This window comes from Ciconia boyciana, chromosome 13 (assembly GCF_034638445.1).
Source record: "Ciconia boyciana chromosome 13, ASM3463844v1, whole genome shotgun sequence".
Classification (NCBI taxonomy): domain Eukaryota; kingdom Metazoa; phylum Chordata; class Aves; order Ciconiiformes; family Ciconiidae; genus Ciconia; species Ciconia boyciana.
This window is the reverse complement of record NC_132946.1, coordinates 3,636,764-3,655,413: the sequence shown is the minus strand read 5'-3', so window position 1 is coordinate 3,655,413 and position 18,650 is coordinate 3,636,764. Positions and strand designations below refer to the sequence as shown.

The window sequence follows — 18,650 nt, the reverse complement described above, 5'->3', positions numbered from 1 at the left end:
GCGGGTCTTACGGAAATAACCTCCCCAGAGCACCCAGCAGATTGTGTGTCTCTGCATTTCTTCGTCAAAGCAGCCTATTTTGGGAGATCCCATCCTTCTGGGAACTGGGCAGGCTTCTGCTAAACAGTCTGCGCCATGGCACAGCCAGAAAACACCAGCTCACGTCTGCATTTGCAGCAGACACGCAAGCCAGGAAGCCCCGTCCAGCCGCCAGACGGCTGACGTCCCAGGGGAGGCAATGGGTTTCCCTGCTCCGGGCTCCAGCACCTCCCAGCCTCAGGGCCACATAGGAGGACTCGCCGTCTTCCATGCCTCCTGGGCTGGGTAGATCATACGACTTTCTTTTTTGCCTCCAAACGCATTTTTTGCCTTGTCCTGTGGGATGCAGGTGGTCATAGACTTGCCATTTCATAGACCAACATCGTCAAGCAGCACCTCATCAGCAGGAGAAAGTGTTTAGCAGCAGCATGGCAGGATAGGGATGGAGTGGGACAGAGAAAAAAGGGCCTCTCCCAACTTCTAGGGTCTACAGATAATCCTCTGATGCGTATGGAAACAAGACCGCTGGCTTAAATATATTTTTTTATCTTTCGTGTGTGTGCTGACTTATTCCAGCAGGGCTGCCAGCAGCCCGCAGTTTATTTTTAAAACCCTAAACAAGAAATGTCCAGCATAGGCAACAAAAACCCTGGGTTTCCAGAGAAGCATTCTGCAGAAGCTAAAAAAAGGAGGTTGCTTTTCGGGTCAGCTTAGCCATGATCCATAGGGAACTGTGAGGTGAGAGACAGATTCTGACCTCGGTTTAGAGAAACACTGAGCAGGCACGTCGTACACCAGCTGAATCCCAAATTCACGCTAGGAACAGGCATGGGAATGGCTCAGCCACCCAAGCACACCCTGCCTTGGCAGGTACTCGTGCACGGTGGCTAGGCAGCAGCTCAAATGATTGCCACTGCCTCGCCTGGAGCCCCGAGGGCTGAGACCCTGCCTGGCTCGACACACAGATGAAGCATCTCAGCTCACAGCTGCCTGGCCAAGCTGGGCTCCATGATCCCCCCTGCCGCAGGCAAGCTCAGCCTGCAAGGACATCGTAAAAAGATATTGCATGGCTTCTTAAAGAGGATTTAGATGAAACCACCACCACCACCACCTAGCTGGGAAGCTGCAGGGAAGCGGCGCTGGGACGAAGCATGTGGCTCTCCCTCAAGGTGACAGTGCTCCTAATTGTGTCACTCCAGCTGGCAGGCTGGAGGATGCGACCCAGTTTTGGTGCCTGTTATGTGGCTCGCAGCGGTGCCGACACGCTGGAAAAGCTAAATTTAGGAGCCAGACAGGCGCAGTGTTACACACACGGCCAGGACTCACTCCGTTACGAGATGGCCAGAGAATCGATGCCGTCCGCTCATGGCACACGTTACAGCATCGCTGCAAAGCCCTCGCCGCCTGAGTGGGAAGCATTACCAAGTCACTCGGAATGAAACTGCCACTAAATGCTGTTTGGGGGAGGGAGGAAAATAAAAAAGCAAATCCTCACTCTTTCTCAGGCATCGCAGGAAATGAAAATGGCTATTGCTGCCTGGTAGAGAGTCCAATTACGAATAATGTGCGTTCTCTCCCTGCACAAAGGATGAAAGGCATCAGAGCTGGTGGTGACATTTTAAGACCGGAGATGTAAGAGCGAATCTGAGCCTCGTTGCAAGCCCAGCTTTACCCCAATAAAGAAACACTTTCTGCAGTCAATTGCCTTGCAGCGTAGCTTGAAGCCCTGCTATTGATCTAGCATCTGTTATAAGCAGATAATCATCGTCACTGTGCTGTGGCTTCTACAACGGGATCTAAAAGCACTTTCCAGAAGATGGTTGAGGGCTGTTTTTCTGCTCTCACCCACGGCTGCAGGCAGGCAGAGGGTTGCAGGGGAGCCCACGAAACTCTCGCAGGTTTGCGGAATTTGAAGGCCAGAAAAAGACCATTAAATCACTCCGACTCGTTCACCTCCCAACCCTGTAAGCTCCAGCTAACCGAGGTGTACTCCCCGCAGGGCTCTGCCTGCCGCTCCAGCCCCAGCCCTCGCACAGCCATTTCATACCCTGCAATTTCCTTTCCCCAGCGAGATGCTAACACACCACCATCAAGCCACTGCTCAGTCCTTCCCTTCTGTAAGACAGACAGCGAGAGCTGCTGAAATCCCCCAGCATCGGGCATTTTTCTCCTGTCCCCAGAAAGTTTCTCGGAGTTTGGCTCACTGAGGTCTGAATCCTGATAGATCCCAAGCTCCCGGCTGCTTCCCAGCAGCACGACGAGGTTTTGGGCCAGGCACTTTCCTCCGAGTTTAGCAAGAAGTGGTCAGAGGTAGGTGAAATCGGGCTGCCAGCGCCTGCAAACTCCCGCCTCCCCACTTCTTATCCACTTGGCAGATTCCTCTAGTCTCAAAAGAAGGAGAAAAGGATGGGAAATTAAAAATAAATGAACCAAGAGATACACATCCATCAGGAGCCAGGCGTTGTCAGCCCAGGTCCCTGTGCAACTAATTCTTTAATCAAAACCTCATGCAGTTTAAACACTCGACAGAAGTCTAGAACAGAGATTTTGTTACCCTGAACAGGAAAAGCTGCAACCTTGAACAATAAAACCACGTTCCTCTGATGGGGTCTATTTTCTTTAAAAACATGCTGAATTACGTTAAGCCCGTTCCTAACCGTGACATTTGAGGTTTCACCCTGCAGATTCCTGCGAGATGCACGGGTGTCTCGAGGGCGTCACCGGAGGTGACGGGTGGAGCAAGCTCTCGGGTGGCAGCTGAAGATGTGCCATTTCTAAATCAGTCCGTGACGCCAGCCATAAATTTTTAAGAGGCTCAAATCAAGAAAAGGATTGCTGATGGATGCGCTCCCCACTTGAAACTCACTTGCATGGTGACGGACGTCAGACTACCTGGCTCACGGCTATGCCACTTGCCTGTTTGCTATTGTGAGAGTGTCAGAAACCTTCCAGCTTTCTAGAAACTCCCCGTGTGCCAAGGCTCAGCGAGCTCTTTAAAGCCTCCCGCATGCAGGTTATCTGCCTCTCCCGGCTTGAAAATGTTTGTCCCCGAGGAGTTGTTATTTAATACCTTCCTTAGTTACCAAGGGATGGGAAGTTTCTCCCATCGTTCTGCGGCTTTCCAAACACAGATGGGATTTATTGAAGTTTCTACTGCTCTGACCTCATTAATGTTTTATGGCACGGCTCCAGCGATGCACCTACTCCTCGCCGGGTGCCCCTCAACAGCCCCACCGCGGCTCAGGTCTCCTGGCTGTGTTGAACATCCTTGGGGAGTTTTAAGCAACATCATCCCCAAAACAGCTCCGCTGGTGCCTTTTGGGACCTCGCCTGCACCCTGCCTCGCATGGGATGGTGGCTCCCAGCAGCTCCTTTCGTAACAGCCGCGGCGGGTGAGAAAGCAGAGACAGCATGGGGAGGAGAGACGAAAAAGAAAAGGAAAAAAACCAGAGAATAGTGCAGGAACACATCCAAGCTGTGCACGGACAACATAACCTGGGGGCCACCTGGGGATGGGTGGGATTTTAATTGGCATGGAGCGGGGGAAGCAGAAGAGGGGGTGCGAGCCCTGGGTTTGGTGGGGAAACGCAGCGGGTGACCCCGGGGCGACTTCATGGTACCCCCAGCACAGGCCTACAGGGAGGAGGGTGGGAATTGGGAGTCCCGAGGCCTTTTTTGGAGAGCTTTTCTTCCCTGTGGAGAACAGGAGGGAGCATCAGCACAGCCCGGCTGGAGTCCTGCAAATTGCCCCACTTAGGCTCTGGTCCTCTAAATTGCTCTCCTAACGCAAGTACATAAATCGACCCGACATCAAGGTTTTCTCCAGAGCCACGCTCCCCCACAGCCTTCAGAGTTCGTGCTTCGTCCCCAAACCCTGCAGGTCTTGTCCCAAAGAAACCTTCCTGGTTGCTTACCAGGGCAAACGCCTCACTATACTTGAGGCCTCGAGATGCGCCTCTTCATCGGCCGAGCACCCCACCGAGCGGGGGTTTCCCCACCACATATTTATTCAGAGGCACTGCACAGCGAGGACAACCCGGCGCCAAACTTTGCAAGAGGAAGACCTGGCCGGAGTTCAGCAGAAACGGGGAATTAAGACACTGAACTAAATCAATGCGTCCCCACCCAATTTCTACCCAAATCAGGAATTTCATGCACAGGAGGGGTTTTGACCAGGCTCCCACATTACTTATTAAGCACAGAGAGCAGAGAGTGCTTGGCACTGCACAGAAATACAGTCTTTGCACTAAAGCTCCTGCAAGCCCAAAGTAATTCAGATGCAGAAGCGATCTCAGCTGCTGGGAAGGAACTCAAATAGCAAAAGACAAAGGGAGCCTGTGCAGGGATGTAGAGAAAGAAAGAAGAGCTGCTGGCTAGGTGCAAGCAGGGGACACTGATCACATGGAAAAAGGATGGGGAGGAGGTAAAGGAAGCAGGTCAGGGAAATCCAGGGATGGCTGGGGCCACTCCTGCTAAAACGCACTCGATAGCGGGGGCTTGCTCGGGGCTGCAGGTCCCACAGCCCCCTGCAAGAGCCTTCCAGCAGCGCCTGGTGCGAGCCAGGACTGGCAGAGCCTGAAAATGCCAGGGAGATGCCTGGGGGCCTGGGCAGAGCAAGCGTACGGATGGAGGCACATGGACTGCGAGAGCCACCCGGCCCGCTGCAGCCGGGGAAACATCTAGTGCCACGCTCACCTCCCCAGAGCTTTCCACCAACACACCAGCTCAGGTTGCTCACTGCAAACCCATGCAGAGATGCCTTCTGCTCCCAGGCGCAGGCCCTGCACGTCTTGCTTGCAGTGCCACCTGCCGCCAACGGCAATGCTCTTCAAACGCTGGAAGGGGACAACAGCAACGCAGAGCAATGAACTTCCTGCTGTTACATCAGCTTTCCCTGTCCTTTAACAGCAGCCAAACTCTGGATCCAAAAAGCAACACTATTTCCCAAGCTGCAGGCGTCCCACGAGTCGCAGGCGTAGCAGCAGACACTAATAAAGTACTTTTTTCTTTCCCTTTTATGCAGTTTCTCGCTGGAGCCGGTCTCTCCCCCCAGAGACCACATCCTGAATCTTCTTATTCATTGATTCTTTATGCTAAATGATGACTCCGCAGTCGAAATAATGTGGCATATTCTAGTTCGCATTTCAGACACCGTGAGACTTTTTAATAACGAGTTGCATGAAAAATTAGGGAGGCTGCAACAAAGAGCTCCGACGGAGGTTTCCAAAGTGACTCACAGCCAGGAGAGCCTCGCTTTTCCAAAGCCCAGCGTGAGACAATCTCAAGAGCCCCCGCGCTCAGAGAGAGCCGAGTCCTCCCCCTCTGGAAAAATAAGGCCTTTTTAAGGAGACTTCCCCAGGGTGAGAATCCCTGCGGGGAGGTTTGGCAGGTGGTTTTGGGAATCTTGGCTGAGATGACATCCCGTTCCCATGAGCGCTCACAGGGAGAAGGCTTCACCCCGCACCTCAGCTGTGCTGCCGAGGGTGCTGCGGGGTGGGAGTCACCTCGTGCTGCAGCCGGCCTGGGCTCCCCGCTTGGCTCTGCGACGCTCCAAAACGGGGCCAGCAATGATTCTCGCTGCTCTTGCAGGGAGGTAGCAAACCACAGCAGCAAAGAACAGCAGAGACTCTTCCAGTCTCGGCTCCCAAAGTCGTATCACACCCATGGGGATGGTATGGCACCCACAGGGACAGCGAGCATCACCCGTGCACAGGTATCCCTGCTCCTGCTTCGGGCTGGCCTGCTGCCAGTTCTGCAGCTCTTTGCCAGACTTTGCAGCATGATGGAGGGGGAATTTCTTCAGGCTAACTTTTGGCTGACTGTTTTTGCTTCCTGCCATCCACACAACCAGCTGCCAATATATTTCAAGGGGAAGCAGCGGGCAACATATGCAGTGCAGCCCCCCCACCTTTCATGCCATTTATGCTCAATCCCAGTGGTGACCAGTGCCTGGCTGCTGGGGTGGGAGCTGCGGCAGGAGGGGGCTAAAGGATGGGTTTGATTGCTCTGCCTCCTCTCCCAAGCTCAGCTCCTGATTCATTCTGCATCCTGTGCTGGCTCCCGCCTTCTCCTCTGTGACACCCGTCACAGCCACCCCCAGCCCCAGGAGTTCTCTCTGCAGCACAGCTCCCTGCTCACCCCCTTCGAACGCCTAATAACTGAGCACCGCTCGCCCCACCCAGCCCAGCAGACTTCCCTGAAAGAGGTTTTTCCTCCAGTGCAGCCCAAAGGACATCCCCCTGTAGCTGGCAAAGGAAGGCTAAAAATAACAGGGTGGCTACTGAGCAGGCAGCTCTTACCACGTTCCAGAAGAGCGGGTTGAAGGCGATGGAGAGGACGGCCGCAACGAAGCCAGAGTCGGTCACGTCCACGTAGCTGAAGAACTGCGCCATGGCTGTCACATCCACCTGCGGGGGGAGAGCCAGTTACTGGGGGTGCGGATTCCTGCAAGGGCACCGGCCGTTGTGCCCGAATGTGGGGCACTTCATCTCTAACCAAATGCATCAGCTGCCCTGCAAGAGCGGACGGATCTTTTAATGGCCCCAAGCAACACGTTGCTACGGCTTGCAAAGCGCTATGTCAGGGTGCAAAGCCAAGAAGAGGGGTGGGGGCTCCTCCAAGCTGGCTCCCCCCACACCTGGGGGGCACCGGGCTCTCAGGGAGCCCCGCGTTTGCAGCAGTGCCCAGAAGGACACGGGCACTGCGAGGACAGTGCTGCTGTGAGGACGAGCACCAGCCCTACAGGGCAGCTGCCAAGCCAAGCGTGTTTCCAAGCCGCAGGAAAGGGAGCATCGTTTCACAGCGTCTCCGTGTCCCTGGGGACAGAGGACTGTCCCAGGGATGCTGGTCAGCATGGAAACTCCAAGCAATGAACTGTGGCAGCCTCAAACTTGCCTGCCATAAAGTAAGACTGATGCAAACCCCCTCCACGGTGAGGGGGGGGATGCCCTTGCATTGTAAGAAGCTGCAAAAGACTTTCCTGTCTTACTTAATGACAACAACAACAAACTCTTAAAGCTCGCTGGTTTTCCCCCTTTCTCCTTTTAAGAGGTATTTTTCCCAGGACGGCTCCCTGACATCGTCAGCATTTTTACGTGCAATAAGCCATGCTGCTTCTCCCTCCCCGCCCCCTCTCCCTGCAGTGGTATTTGGATGAAAAACAGCCAAAAACTTTGAAAACAAAAGACAAAATAGCCCGGCCCAAGCCCTTCCCTCGCTTGAATCAAAATCAAGACAACATCGGGACGTGGAAGGTTTTTGCTTCCCAAACACAGCTGTGTTTGCAAGTCCTTTGGATGCCAGGGGACAGGAAAGGCTTGAAAAGGCATCGGCTCCACCTCGCCCGTCCAAGAGAGAAATTCCCACTGGTTCCTCACAGGTTCTTTGAAGGAACCAGAGCTGCAGTGGGATTCATGGAGAGGGGCTGCTAAACCTGCCGTCTCTCGTAGCCAAGAGCAAAGGCCCGGGGAATGGCTCCCACGCTGTCCCGGGGCACGTCCAGCCGCTCAAGGTGCACAGCCGTGACCGCCCACGGTGCAAAGTGCACAAGCAAAGGCCGTACCGCCCCGGGGAAATGGGGCGATCCTCATGGGAGTCCGCAGCTCTGCCTTCAGCCCCCGCTCCCCCAGGCTCCTCCATCCGAGCCCTCGGGACATGGGTGCTGGTGAGGAATGGTGGGAACAGCCCCCAGGGCCTGGTCCTGACCCATCTCCCCCTGTTCCTACCCTCCCGGCCTCTCCTCCCCTCCCTTCACCCCTGAGCAGCCCTTCGCCACCAGACCTCGTCCCTTAAACCCAGCGCTGTCAAGCTGTAACCCGGGCACCGAGACAGCCGCTGGCGCCAGGGCCGAACTGTCTGGTCCCGCTTCAATTGCAAACCCGTGGGATCAGGACAGCTTCTTTCCTCTCGTTTTGTACGGCACTGAGCACACCGCCAGCACGGGCTGAACAAAAGCTTCTTGACCTACTAACTCCTGGCTGGCAACATCGTTAACATTGCACTCACCTTCTTTTCTCCTCCTCAACAACTAAAGTCGCCGCTGCCAGTGGGAGGCAGATTGGCCTGTGCCTTGTATGTGCTTTTAGGGATAAAAGGGGAGCCCATTAGGATGAGCTGTCTCTGCAGGCTGCTGGGACAACCTCGTAACAGGCACAGAACATTCAACTTTGCCCCCTCCTCCCTGACAAGTGATAAATAACGGTGGCAAACGCTGCCCGCTTGCCCGCAGCCCCAAAGTCAGGGAGGATGAAAGTCACACGGGCACCTGGGTGAGCCCTGCGTGGGCACCCTGGAGAGACCTGCATGGGCACCTAGGTGAGAGCTGCACAGGCACCTGGGTGAGCCCTGCACGGGCACCCAGGCAAGAGCTGCATGGACACCCTGGCAAGAGCGGCATGGGCACCCTGGCAAGAGCTGCACGGGCACCCGGGTGAGCCCTGCACGGGCACCCGGGCGAGAGCTGCACGGGCACCCGGGCGAGCCGGCGGCAGCACCCACGGGACTGCCGTGCGGTGCCGGTGCAGCCCTTGCCACGTGGCTGGAGCATGCCGTCGTGGCCTGGGTGGAAAGGGGCCAGGGACGGTGGCGGGTGTGCCTCGGGCAGGGGGTACCGAGAGCCCCCGGGGCCTGCTGCACCCGCGGGCGCAGCCCGGGGGTCATTGCCTCCTCCCGTGCCAACCAGCTCTGCGGAGCCCCGCGATGGCACCGGCAGAGGCCGGGGCTGGCGGCGGGGGAGGGGGGGGGGGTCCGGCCCCGGGCCGCCCCCCCTCAGCCGAGCGGCAGCGCCCCAGGCCGGGCCCTTTCCCGGGGCCGCAGCGAGCCCGGCGCTCCCCGCCCGCCCGCCCGGCCCCGCCGGTACCTGCCCGTACTCCAGGCCGCCCAGCCCTTCGCAGCACTCCCGCGGGAAGGGCCGGCCCCCGCCCGCCGCCGCCCGCCGCCCCGCGCCCGGCCCGGGCCCCCCCGCCATGGCGCGGGGCCGGGGGCCGGGGTCGCCCCGCTGCCGCCGCCGCCGCCGCCGCCTCCCCCGCCCGGGGCCGGCCGAGCGCGGAGCCCCGCGGTGGCGCTGACGGGAAGCGCAGTCCCGCCTCCTCCGCCGCCGGCAGGGCCCCGGCAGCGCGGGGGGGGGAGCCGGGCCTGGCGGCCGGGCCGGGCCGGGCCGGGCCTCGGCGCCGGGGAAGCACTGACCTCGCCACGGGCCCGGCCGCCTCCGTCGCGGGCTGCGAGCGTGTGTCCGGCCGCGGCGGCGGGGAGGGCGGCCCGTGCTGCCGGCGCCTGGACTTCGACCCTGCCCGGTGAAGCAACCGGGCCGCGGCGCGGGTCGGCCCCCCCCCTTCCCCTCCCCCGGGGCGGGCGGGCCGGGTCCCCCGGGGCCGGGGCTTCGCCTCGGCGGGCAGCCGGCGTGGGGCCGACCGCGGGGTCGTGCGTGGGAGTGGGGGTAAAACAGCCCCGAGGGGAGAGTGGGCGAGAGCGCGAGGTGCCAGCGCTGCGGTGGGGGCAGAGACCCGGCCCTGCCGGCCCCTGCCCGGCCCTGCCGGCCCCTGCCCGTCCCCCCGCCCGCGCTGCCCGTGTTCAGCGCCGACACCGGCCCAGGGGGAGGGAAACGGCCCCAGTGCCTTTCTGGCACTGGAAGGGCTGTGGAAATGAGATGTCGCGTGCCCACCGTTACTCATTCCACAGCAAAACGTAAAGCCATCAAGCCTGGGTGTATTTTGAGGACAATTCACTGTGCCCTATTCCCTTCAGCAGGTGTAATTTTATTTTTTTTATTGCTGTTATTATTCCTACTAATAGTATTTCACTTCTTCACTCCTCTCTAGGATGTTTCTGGTTGATGCACCTCATGGGCTGCAGTCCCGGACCTTCCTGTGCGTGGGAAATCAGGTAGTATCATCCCTGCAGACCTCTGAGGGTCTCTGCACGGACCGTCTGCTTTTGCAGACCCTCCTCTGAGGGGAAATAAATTTTCTTCAAAAAGGAGTTTGATATGAAGGAAGCCTCGTGAATGAGCTGCAAGTGTCCCTCCCAGAGGTCTTGCGGGAGTGGGGAAGGGACGGGATGTCTGAGCGCTCATCCCCTGGCAGGCACCGAAAATGTGCGTGAGCGATGGCTCACATGAAACCCTCCCCCGCAAAATGGCATCCTTGGAGGCTGCGCTTCAGGAGACCCAAGGGGATCCCAGCTACGACTCTCATCCCTATGAGAAACCGGCTTTCCTTAGTTCTGCTGCTCCAAACCCCTCGCTGCAGCAGCGCATGCCCACCTCCCCGCCTGCAGGGTCAGCTCCTGCACTCGGGGTGCTCACACGGGGATGGACCCCATCCCGCCTGGGCCCGACGGGCGCATTCACAGTACAAATTGCAGCGCCGGGCCGGTTTGGGGTGAGGCGTGCACGAAGGCGCCATGGGTGGGAGCAGCGTTCCCTATGGATGATCTCCAGCTGTTTCCGGCCTCTTCTCCCTCGCGCTAGATAATTTTGCTGTGCCGAGTGTGTAATTATCGCCTCTGTCATCTCCCAGGCTGGGGCGCGGGAGCAGATGGGAGGATGTTTATTTTGCGAGTCCCACCAGCTGGGTGCTTGGGGCAGTGGGGAGGGCGAAGGGGACGCAGTGGGGAAAGCGATGATGGCTGTACTCAGAGAGGACGAAACGTCCCCCCCGGGGATGGAATTAGCAGGGAGAAACCTTCTCCAAGCTGTCCTCCCTGCTGCAAGGGGAGGAGGTCCCGGTGCTGCCAGCGTGGCCAGCTGGGAAAGGACAAGGATGCCATGGCAGGCTGGGAGGAGGAATGGGTCTGGCCGAGGGATGGACGGTGAGGAGGTGTGGAGGGGTGAGCTGTCTCACTGGCTCCTCACTCGAGGCCAGCAGAGCTGGGCTGTCATGTACACATCCGTCCTGTCACCCCACATTGGGGGGCACCCAGTGAAGGCATGTGCTGCAGGGCCCAGTGCCCCACCACCCACTCGGCTGTGTTTGGGGCAGGGAACCACGCCGGAGCCCCCATGCCATTCCTGCCACGAAATCCCCTGTCCAGGGAACATTTTCCGCCTAAGAGGGACAAGGGATGTTTGCGGTGGTGGGGCCCCTCTGCATCAGCCTCCATCCCACCTCAAAAACATCCCAGCAGCTGTGAAGGAGACAAAGAGGGCTTTCTGCAGGGCTGGATTTTTCTTTGTGTCCCCATCCCTCCCCTTCTCCCCGTGGCATGCCTTTTATCCAGCTCTCCGTTTCCGAGCACCGAGCTAAGGAAGAGGGCATTGCCCTCGGCTTTCCCAAGTCCCTTCTCAGCTTGAACCCTCCCCAGCGCTCTTTGAAATCCCACCAAGGCCCCGAGAGGTCACCGATGAATATGGAGTAGCAAATGCCTGTGTGGGCAGAAGGCACTTAAACGAAGTCATTCGTAACGGCGGCGATGAGCTGCCCTGTCGGAGGGAGGACCGGGAGCCGGCCCGCCGTTTGGCAGCTGTTAGCGGCATACAGGGATCGTGCAGCCGCCGTTGCTTCCACTGGCATCTGCTGCACTGGCACGGAAGGGTTTCCACGCGTTTGACACGCTCATCGCGTGCAGCTCAGCAATGCATGTGTGCATCAGTCCGGTGAAGGATGCTCGCTGCCTGCGAGTTAGCAGGACGCTGCGGCTCAGCGAGCTGCAGTTTGCTCAGGAGCATTTCAAACACGAGGAGACTCAGGGGACTCCCAACACGTGGAAATCCAGGGCAGGGAGTGCTGTCGGGTAGGTTTCCCTTAGAAATGGGACGTTGGTTGGGAAACTGCATCCAGGTCAACGTCAGCACAAAGCAACATCTCTCCTTACAAGCCCAGGAGAAAGTTTCCAGGCCAAAGGATTTCTTTCTGAGAAAAAGGAAAAAAGGGGATACAAAGCACCCACAAGCTTCCACTCTCTGCAGGTGACTCTTGCTGCCATCCTCTGCAAAGCAGGACAAGCTCATGAACTCCCCTGCTTGCCCGCAGCTCCTATAACCTCCCTCCCACCCATCGCTCCAGCCAGGCGAACCAGACTTTATGTTTGTCCCAAGCAAGCCTTGGTGGTCACCAGGAAGGGCTGCTTTCTGCTGGCAATCTTGGTTTCTTGTATCTGAGCTTGCAATCCGCCGAGTCCCACCCCAGCTACGTCCCTTGCTGACAGACGTCCCATGGGCGCAGCGTGGGGCTGGGGCCTTTTTCCCAGTCCTTTTTGTCCCCTTCCCCGAGGGTTGTGTCATGGTCCACATGTTCAAAGCTGCCCTGAAATAAATCTGACCCCTGTGGGTTTAACCCTTGCAAACCTGCAAGGGCTTGGACTGACGGGTCATGGAGATCAAGGACAGAGCATCAAAACACATGGGAAAGGACGGCATTGCAAGCCTAGAGCGGAGCACAGAGCTGAAACCTTGGGCAGAAGCAGCAAAATTGCAGATTCTGTCCTCCATCAGATAACACATTGTCACCAGCGGTGCAATGCTGCAGTCCAGACCTGCAATCCTAGTGGAAATCCTCTAGTGTTTGTGCTGGAGGTTAGCTCTATTTATATTCTGATGAATGATTTACTCGAGTAATTGGCACACAGCTCCCCTATTACAGATCATAAAGAATTAATCACGAGATTTTCAATGCTCCCCTATCAATTTTATTAGGCTTGATTGAACGCAGTGGATTGGGAACATATGGTATGTGAGTCAGACTCCGCTCCCAGTTACACCCTGGTTAATGCTGGGGACTCGCTCGGCTGCTGATCCCTGTAAATCCGGAGAGGCAGCTGCTCCTTTCCTTCTTTCCATGCCGCGACTGCTCCTCGCATTCCCTTAAATGCCCAGAGATGCAGAGAGCAACCAAGATCAACTCCAAGATCAAGATGTACCTAAAATTCTCCAAAAGCCTGAGATGCTCCCAAACTGAAAGCCAGGCTGGGAAGAGGATGCTTTGCCTCCAGCTCCTCCACGTATCAGCATGAGCCAGAAACCGGAGCCAAATGCTTGGGAGCTCGAGATCTGCCCCTAGAGCAGTTGTCGAACAACAGCCCCTGCGAAGGGGATGTGTCACGGCGTGGGAGGCTTGTCGCCGTTGAAAGCTGAGGATGCCTGTGTTGGCGTCGGGGCGTCCTGCCAGGCAGGTTTGCCCATGGGAGATGCTTTCTTGAAAGAAAGAATTAGCAACAAGAAGTCCTAACACCTGCGGGAGCAGGATGACGCATCCCTGCCCTGAACCCGCAGCGTAGCATGATTCCCTGGAGCAGAAACCTTAAAAGCTGTGTCCCCTGCATGGCTCCCCTCATGAAGAGAACCAGGAAAACCTCCAAAATTTCTGCGTCAAAGGCTCACAGTCCTTCCAGTGCTTTTTCGCCTGTGGGTGTTGTTATCGTGCTAGCTTATCTGCAGAGTCGTGATGCTGGGAAGGGGACGGTACGGGGCCCTGCTCCAGCTCGTGGGCAATGCTCACCCCTGGTGAAGCCATTCCCGCTGCGCTCCCAGTAACTACACCAGTATCTCAATAGGTATTTACAGGAGGGAATGGGAACTTTTGGTGTAGATGGAGCTACTTGCATAAGCCTAGCTTATCCTGAACCAGGCTTGCAGAGCAACCAGTCTGGCACAGCTACAACCCACGTCCCCATCTGCTCTCTTGAGCAGCTGCATTGAAGGGCACCGAGAAGTTATTGCCAGCAACTCTTGGCAGGAGCCAGTGAGGAAACCTCCCTCTGGGGAGGGCTGATCTGGGGAGGGCAAATCAGAAATGCAGCAGAGGACAGAGCAGGATCTGTCCTTCCTGCAGGCAAAGGGGAATAACAACGGCCCCTTTGCCTTTACAGTCAAAACATTTTGCGCACACAAGGTCCTGGTTGGGAGCAGAGCGGGCAGGACCTTGCACAAGGGTCTTGCCAAGCGTCAGTGTGCTCCGATTGCCTGGGGCTGCCTCTTCTCTGCCCTGCCTGCACTGCCTGCACCCAAACCAGCTCTCCAGGACTGTGTCCATGCTCCTGAGTGAACACCCCGCGCCAGCACCCCAGGCGCTGGGAACCCCCCAGCTGACTCCAGGCACGCCTTACGTCGGCAGCTCGGAGCCGGGGAGCACCGCCGCGGGTCTTGCCTCGGTGCTCTGCCCTGGCAAGAGCCACAGCTTGCGTTGCTTTAACCCAGGGCATCGTGTCCTCGTCACGCATCAGTAGGGAGAACCGCAGAGGGAGGGGACGGACACAGAGGCACTAAGGTGCATCTTTCCAGCCTCAGCCTATTTCCAGGGAGCTCCGGTGCCCCATGAGCCATGCGTGTGATGGGCACTGCGGGAAGGAGCAGGCTCCCTCCGAAGGAAGTCACGCTGTCAGAGGAGCTTCCCGGCATCTGCGCTCTGAGCCCGGTGGAGACAACATTTAGGGAAGAATTCACAACAGCTTCCCCAATCCCCAAGGCCGCGTTCATCACCAGCATGTCTCTAATGAAGCAGAGGCTTTACTTTCTGGGATCAATGAATCCACCGATCGTGACCTGTCTACTAAGTGGGAAATCAGGTCTCTCCCTCCCCGAACTCGTCTGAGCTCGACTCAAACAGCAGGCTCCGTCCCCAGGGTACTCCGTGTCGCTTAATTGCAAACCCTGTGTCTGATTAGAGAGCAGCAGCGAGGGTGTGCGGAAGCCCTTGCTACCGCAGCTTGGCAGAGCAGCGGCTGCTCACCCAGGCTGGGAGATGGCTGCAAGGAGGGAGGAGGTTTCGGGGCTCCAGGAGGGTGGAAATCCCCCCGGCTTTCTCTTCTCCAAAAGGTCCTGACTCTGCACAGCTGGCTGGAGGGTTTATTGCCAATCTGCTCTCCCTCAAAGCCCTAAATCCTCCAAACCATTTAAATCTCTCCGAAGTACCTTTCATGGGGACAGATGCTTTAAGAGAAGCTGAGGCTTCCCAAAGCAGGAGGCAGCTGAAAAGGTCACTGCTACCATGTCCCCTGGCCACAAGCACGTCCCATGCCGGAGGGGGGAAACAACCCCCATTGCCCCCTGGGTCCGTCCAGCTTTCCCTAAAGCCGCCTGCACCTCCCGGTTCTCTCTGCACCTACAAACCACCCTGTGCACCTCCAGCACCTTTGCCCATACAGTGCAAGCTGCAGAGGGCTGAACCAGCCTCCAAAAGCTTCCCTGCACGTCATCAGTCCAGGGATATGGGGCATTGCTCCAGACACATATAATCAGGGTGTCCCCATTAGCCGACCAGCCAGGTTTAGGATGCCAAGCTGTCCAGACGCTCGCCTAATGCTCGCCGCAGCAGGGATGATGGAGGGAGATGAGTCACGGAGCCCAGCATCACCTTCATGGCCATCTCTCATCCCTCACGCTGCTGGCAGCCGGCTTTTCCCAGGCAATATCAGTCTTGCTCTCAGATGTGACACCCAGGAGGGCTGTGGAGAGAAAAAAAACCCTCATCGAGGACTCGGCTGGGGGAAAAGCCTGGTAGCGTGGGCTGCTTCGTGCCGCGCGTGATGGCCCCCGCAGCAGGCACCCGGCCCCGGTACTCAGCGCTGTGGAGAGTTGGGCTTGGAGCTTATTTGGGGCATCAGCCCTTCCCCGAGTAGTCGCTCAAAGCTGCAGGGATATGCTCTGCCTCTGGGCTTAAACCACCCGGGGAACCCCTGGGGAAGGGCTGACTTGCAGGTCTCGGACAAAAACACGCGCTTGCAGGGGCCAGGGAAGAGGCTTCCACGGGGGCACGCAGGTTTATCCCGAGGAACCACAGAGCCGGCTATAAATACCTCCTCAGAGCATCACTCCCCTCCTCTTTGATGTTTTGCTGTTATTTACTTCAAACCCAATCCTGCTGCTGTTATTTTTATCTTCTCTTCTTTCCCCTCTGCTTTTGTGTCTGTTTATGAGCTGCATCACAGAAGCACCACAAAGAGGAAGATGGAAAGAAGGTCGGGGACCCCGGGATGGCAGAGTCCCTGTGGCCAGTGAGCTCCCCAGCTCCTGGCACGGTGCCCTCCCAGCAACACGCGTCCCACTGGCGAGGGGCACGGCAGTCCCCCAAGCAGGGAGCTTCTCCGCTCCGGGCATCGTGCTCACCCCAGGCTGGACTGATATTAAAAGCAGAAGGGGTACAGAAGCCCAGCAGAGCCTTTCCCATCTTCTCCCTGGTGCATCCCAGGGGCTTTCTGCTCCACTTCCATCCAACCTTTGGCCAGACACTTTCCTCCACCAGGATGAACCGGTCCCGCTCAGCTGCTGCCAGCTCCCGGTGAGGCCAGCTCCCCATGCCACCCCCAAACAGTGGCTGGTCACGAGGCAGTGGGTCCCCATAGGACCCCCAAAAGTGCCCCCCTCTGTGGGGATGCAGCTAACAGGGCCTCCTGATGCTCCCCAGCCATCAGCATTTGTTGAATTTGCAGGAAATTGGTCTCCCTGTGATGCCAAACCCCTGCCAGAGCCAAAGGAAACCAGGCGAGCAGCTCAGAAATTAATGAAAGTGGAGGCGATGTCAGTAGTCAGACACAGACGAGCTTAATTCCCTTAAACGAATTAAAAATACATTGCTCTGCACCACCATGAGCCCGAAGCCCTGAATCGCAGCGGCAGGAGGGGAGCGCGAGCCGTGAGTGCCAGCAGCCCCACCGACCCCCTCCCCACCCAGCCACGGGGCGGGGGGGGGTCCTGCCTTGGCCCTTGGACCCCCCCAAATCGAGGAACCAGGTTTTGCTGCCACGACCTTCCTGGTAGGCAAGCTGGGAGCTGGGTGCCGATTCAAGTTGTTTCAGCAAAAAGAAGCTGCTGGAGCCAACTTTTTAATTCTCTTCCTTCACCTTTTCAGCAAGATGAAGAACACCAAGCACAAACTGATCTTCGCATTGTAGAAAACAAGGCCTGAAACAAAAAGTCTGGGGTTTTCCCACCTGAACCATAGCAGACTGTTTACCTTGTTTAAGGTTTAAGGCATTTAATCCCCTTATTGCTAAAGAGAAGATGCTGTCCCCGCTCTCTCCTCCACACATCCCTCCTTCTTCCCACACCCGGAGAAGCCAAAAACCGCCTGGAAGCACCAAAACCCAGATGTTTGCTTTGCCGGGGTGCCTGCCTGCAGCATCGCCCACCTGCCAAGAACTGGGGGTTTTTTCAGATCCCCATAAAAAGGGCAACCGGCTGGGCTACAGGTCACTGTCTGGGCAGGGGTGCAGAGGCTCCGTGCTGGCCGCGGCCGTCGGGACGGATGTTTTCTGCTGCGGTTTGTTGTTGCTGGTGGGGAGCCCCTGGGACCCCATTTGGACATTGGCTGCAGGGGGAGAAATTGAATCCAAAGGGCAGAGGGGGAAGGACGAGCGGCTGGAGCGGGGCTGGGAGCATGGGGTGGACCCGGCACCCACCAGCCGCAGCCCCGTGGCAGGGCACAGGACGTGGGCGCAGCAGGGGTGGGAGGGGGACAGCCCAGCTGGAAGCACGGCTGGAGCAGGAGTAAGGAGGCTTTGCCAGCAGATGGGTTTAGCGAGGGCTGCCATGAATTCTTCAGTATGGGGAAAACTTTAAATCCCAACAGGCTGCTCCTCTCCAAGGTCTGCTCCAGCCCAGACGGGCAGGCGTCCCGGGGAGCCTCCTGGCCTGGATTGCGCAGGAGGTCACGGCTGTCCCTGTGGGCTCTGCGAGCCGGAGCCCAGCGAGGATGGATGCCGAGTGATGGGAAACCGCGCTCGGGGGTGGCCGGTGGCTCCATGCCAGGGCACGGGGACCCTCCGTGAGGGCACCCAGGGCCCTGCTCCCTCACGCTGCTGAGGATGCTGCGATGGGAAGCAGCTACCCCGGGCTGAGAAAGCCCTGCGTAGCCCCTGCGGACGGGCTGCCCCTGCGCCAGCAGAGACCCCGCTGCTGGCACTGGTCCTGGTTTCCAAGGCAAGGCTCAAAGCTGTTGCCTCTCCTTCTCTCTCGGTGCCGGCCGGCGTCTGGCCCCGCACCGGCTGCTGGGGATCTGCGTTGGGCTCCAAACAAGTCTCAGCTGCACGGAAAGCGGTTGTGTCCCACAGTTGGTAGCGCAGGGCAACGCTAATTGGGAAGAGAAATTACCTCCATCTCCTTGTGCCTCTCATGAAAGCCAAGCCTGGCAGCGTGTGCTTTTTCTCCCAGGCGGGTGCTCGGCGGGGATGGGTGCTCCCCTGGCCGGAGGGCACATGGGTGCATGTGGGGAAGGAGGCAGGATCCAGCTGCTTCGCAGCATGTTGATGCACAGCAGCTGGGCATCGCCTCCGTGGCGCTGGGCAGGGCTCCGAGCTGTGCTGCATCCGCTGCAAGCCTGCTCCGGCTTCCCTTAAACACTGCCTTTCATCCCCCCATGTTGGATATTCCCCATGTGGTCGCATCCAGATGCTTTCCCCCCTCTCCATCAGCTTACAGCGTGACGGGACAACCCAAGCAGGCTTGCAAAGCACCGGGTGCAGGACCCAGGGGTGCAGGGGGTACAGGGATGGGGCACAAGGCCACAGCAGCGCTGCAACTGCCAAGGAGCATCTCAGGGTTTCCTGATCACCCCCAAATCCAGCCCCACCAGGTGCTGGCGGAGGGAAGCTGCCTGCAATCCATCACCTCTCTGCCCGGCGCGTGGAGAGGAAAATAGGCTTGGGGGCATGCAGTACGGGCTCAGGGCGCGTTCTCTCTGCTT

The 18,650-nt window shown here is 58.1% G+C and overlaps 1 protein-coding gene across 5 annotated transcripts in view; it reads right to left on the bottom strand.

Annotated features, from left to right (window-relative positions):
- Positions 1–9,271, bottom strand: part of PEMT (phosphatidylethanolamine N-methyltransferase) — a 43,592-nt gene extending 34,321 nt beyond the window's left edge. For 4 of the 5 annotated variants that reach the window (XR_012044933.1, XM_072878091.1, XM_072878088.1 and 1 more), the window contains exons 1-2: positions 8,897–9,055; positions 6,339–6,446 (exon numbers count right to left, since the gene is read on the bottom strand). Coding sequence is in view for 4 of the 5 variants with exons in the window: in XM_072878091.1 (XP_072734192.1) it covers positions 6,339–6,446; positions 8,897–9,004 (216 nt within the window). In the remaining variant the exon portion in view is untranslated. Of the gene's footprint in view, positions 1–6,338; positions 6,447–8,896; positions 9,056–9,222 lie in introns of those variants that run through there. The other variant, XM_072878093.1, reaches the window with a different exon arrangement.
- Positions 9,272–18,650: the final 9,379 nt, after the last annotated feature.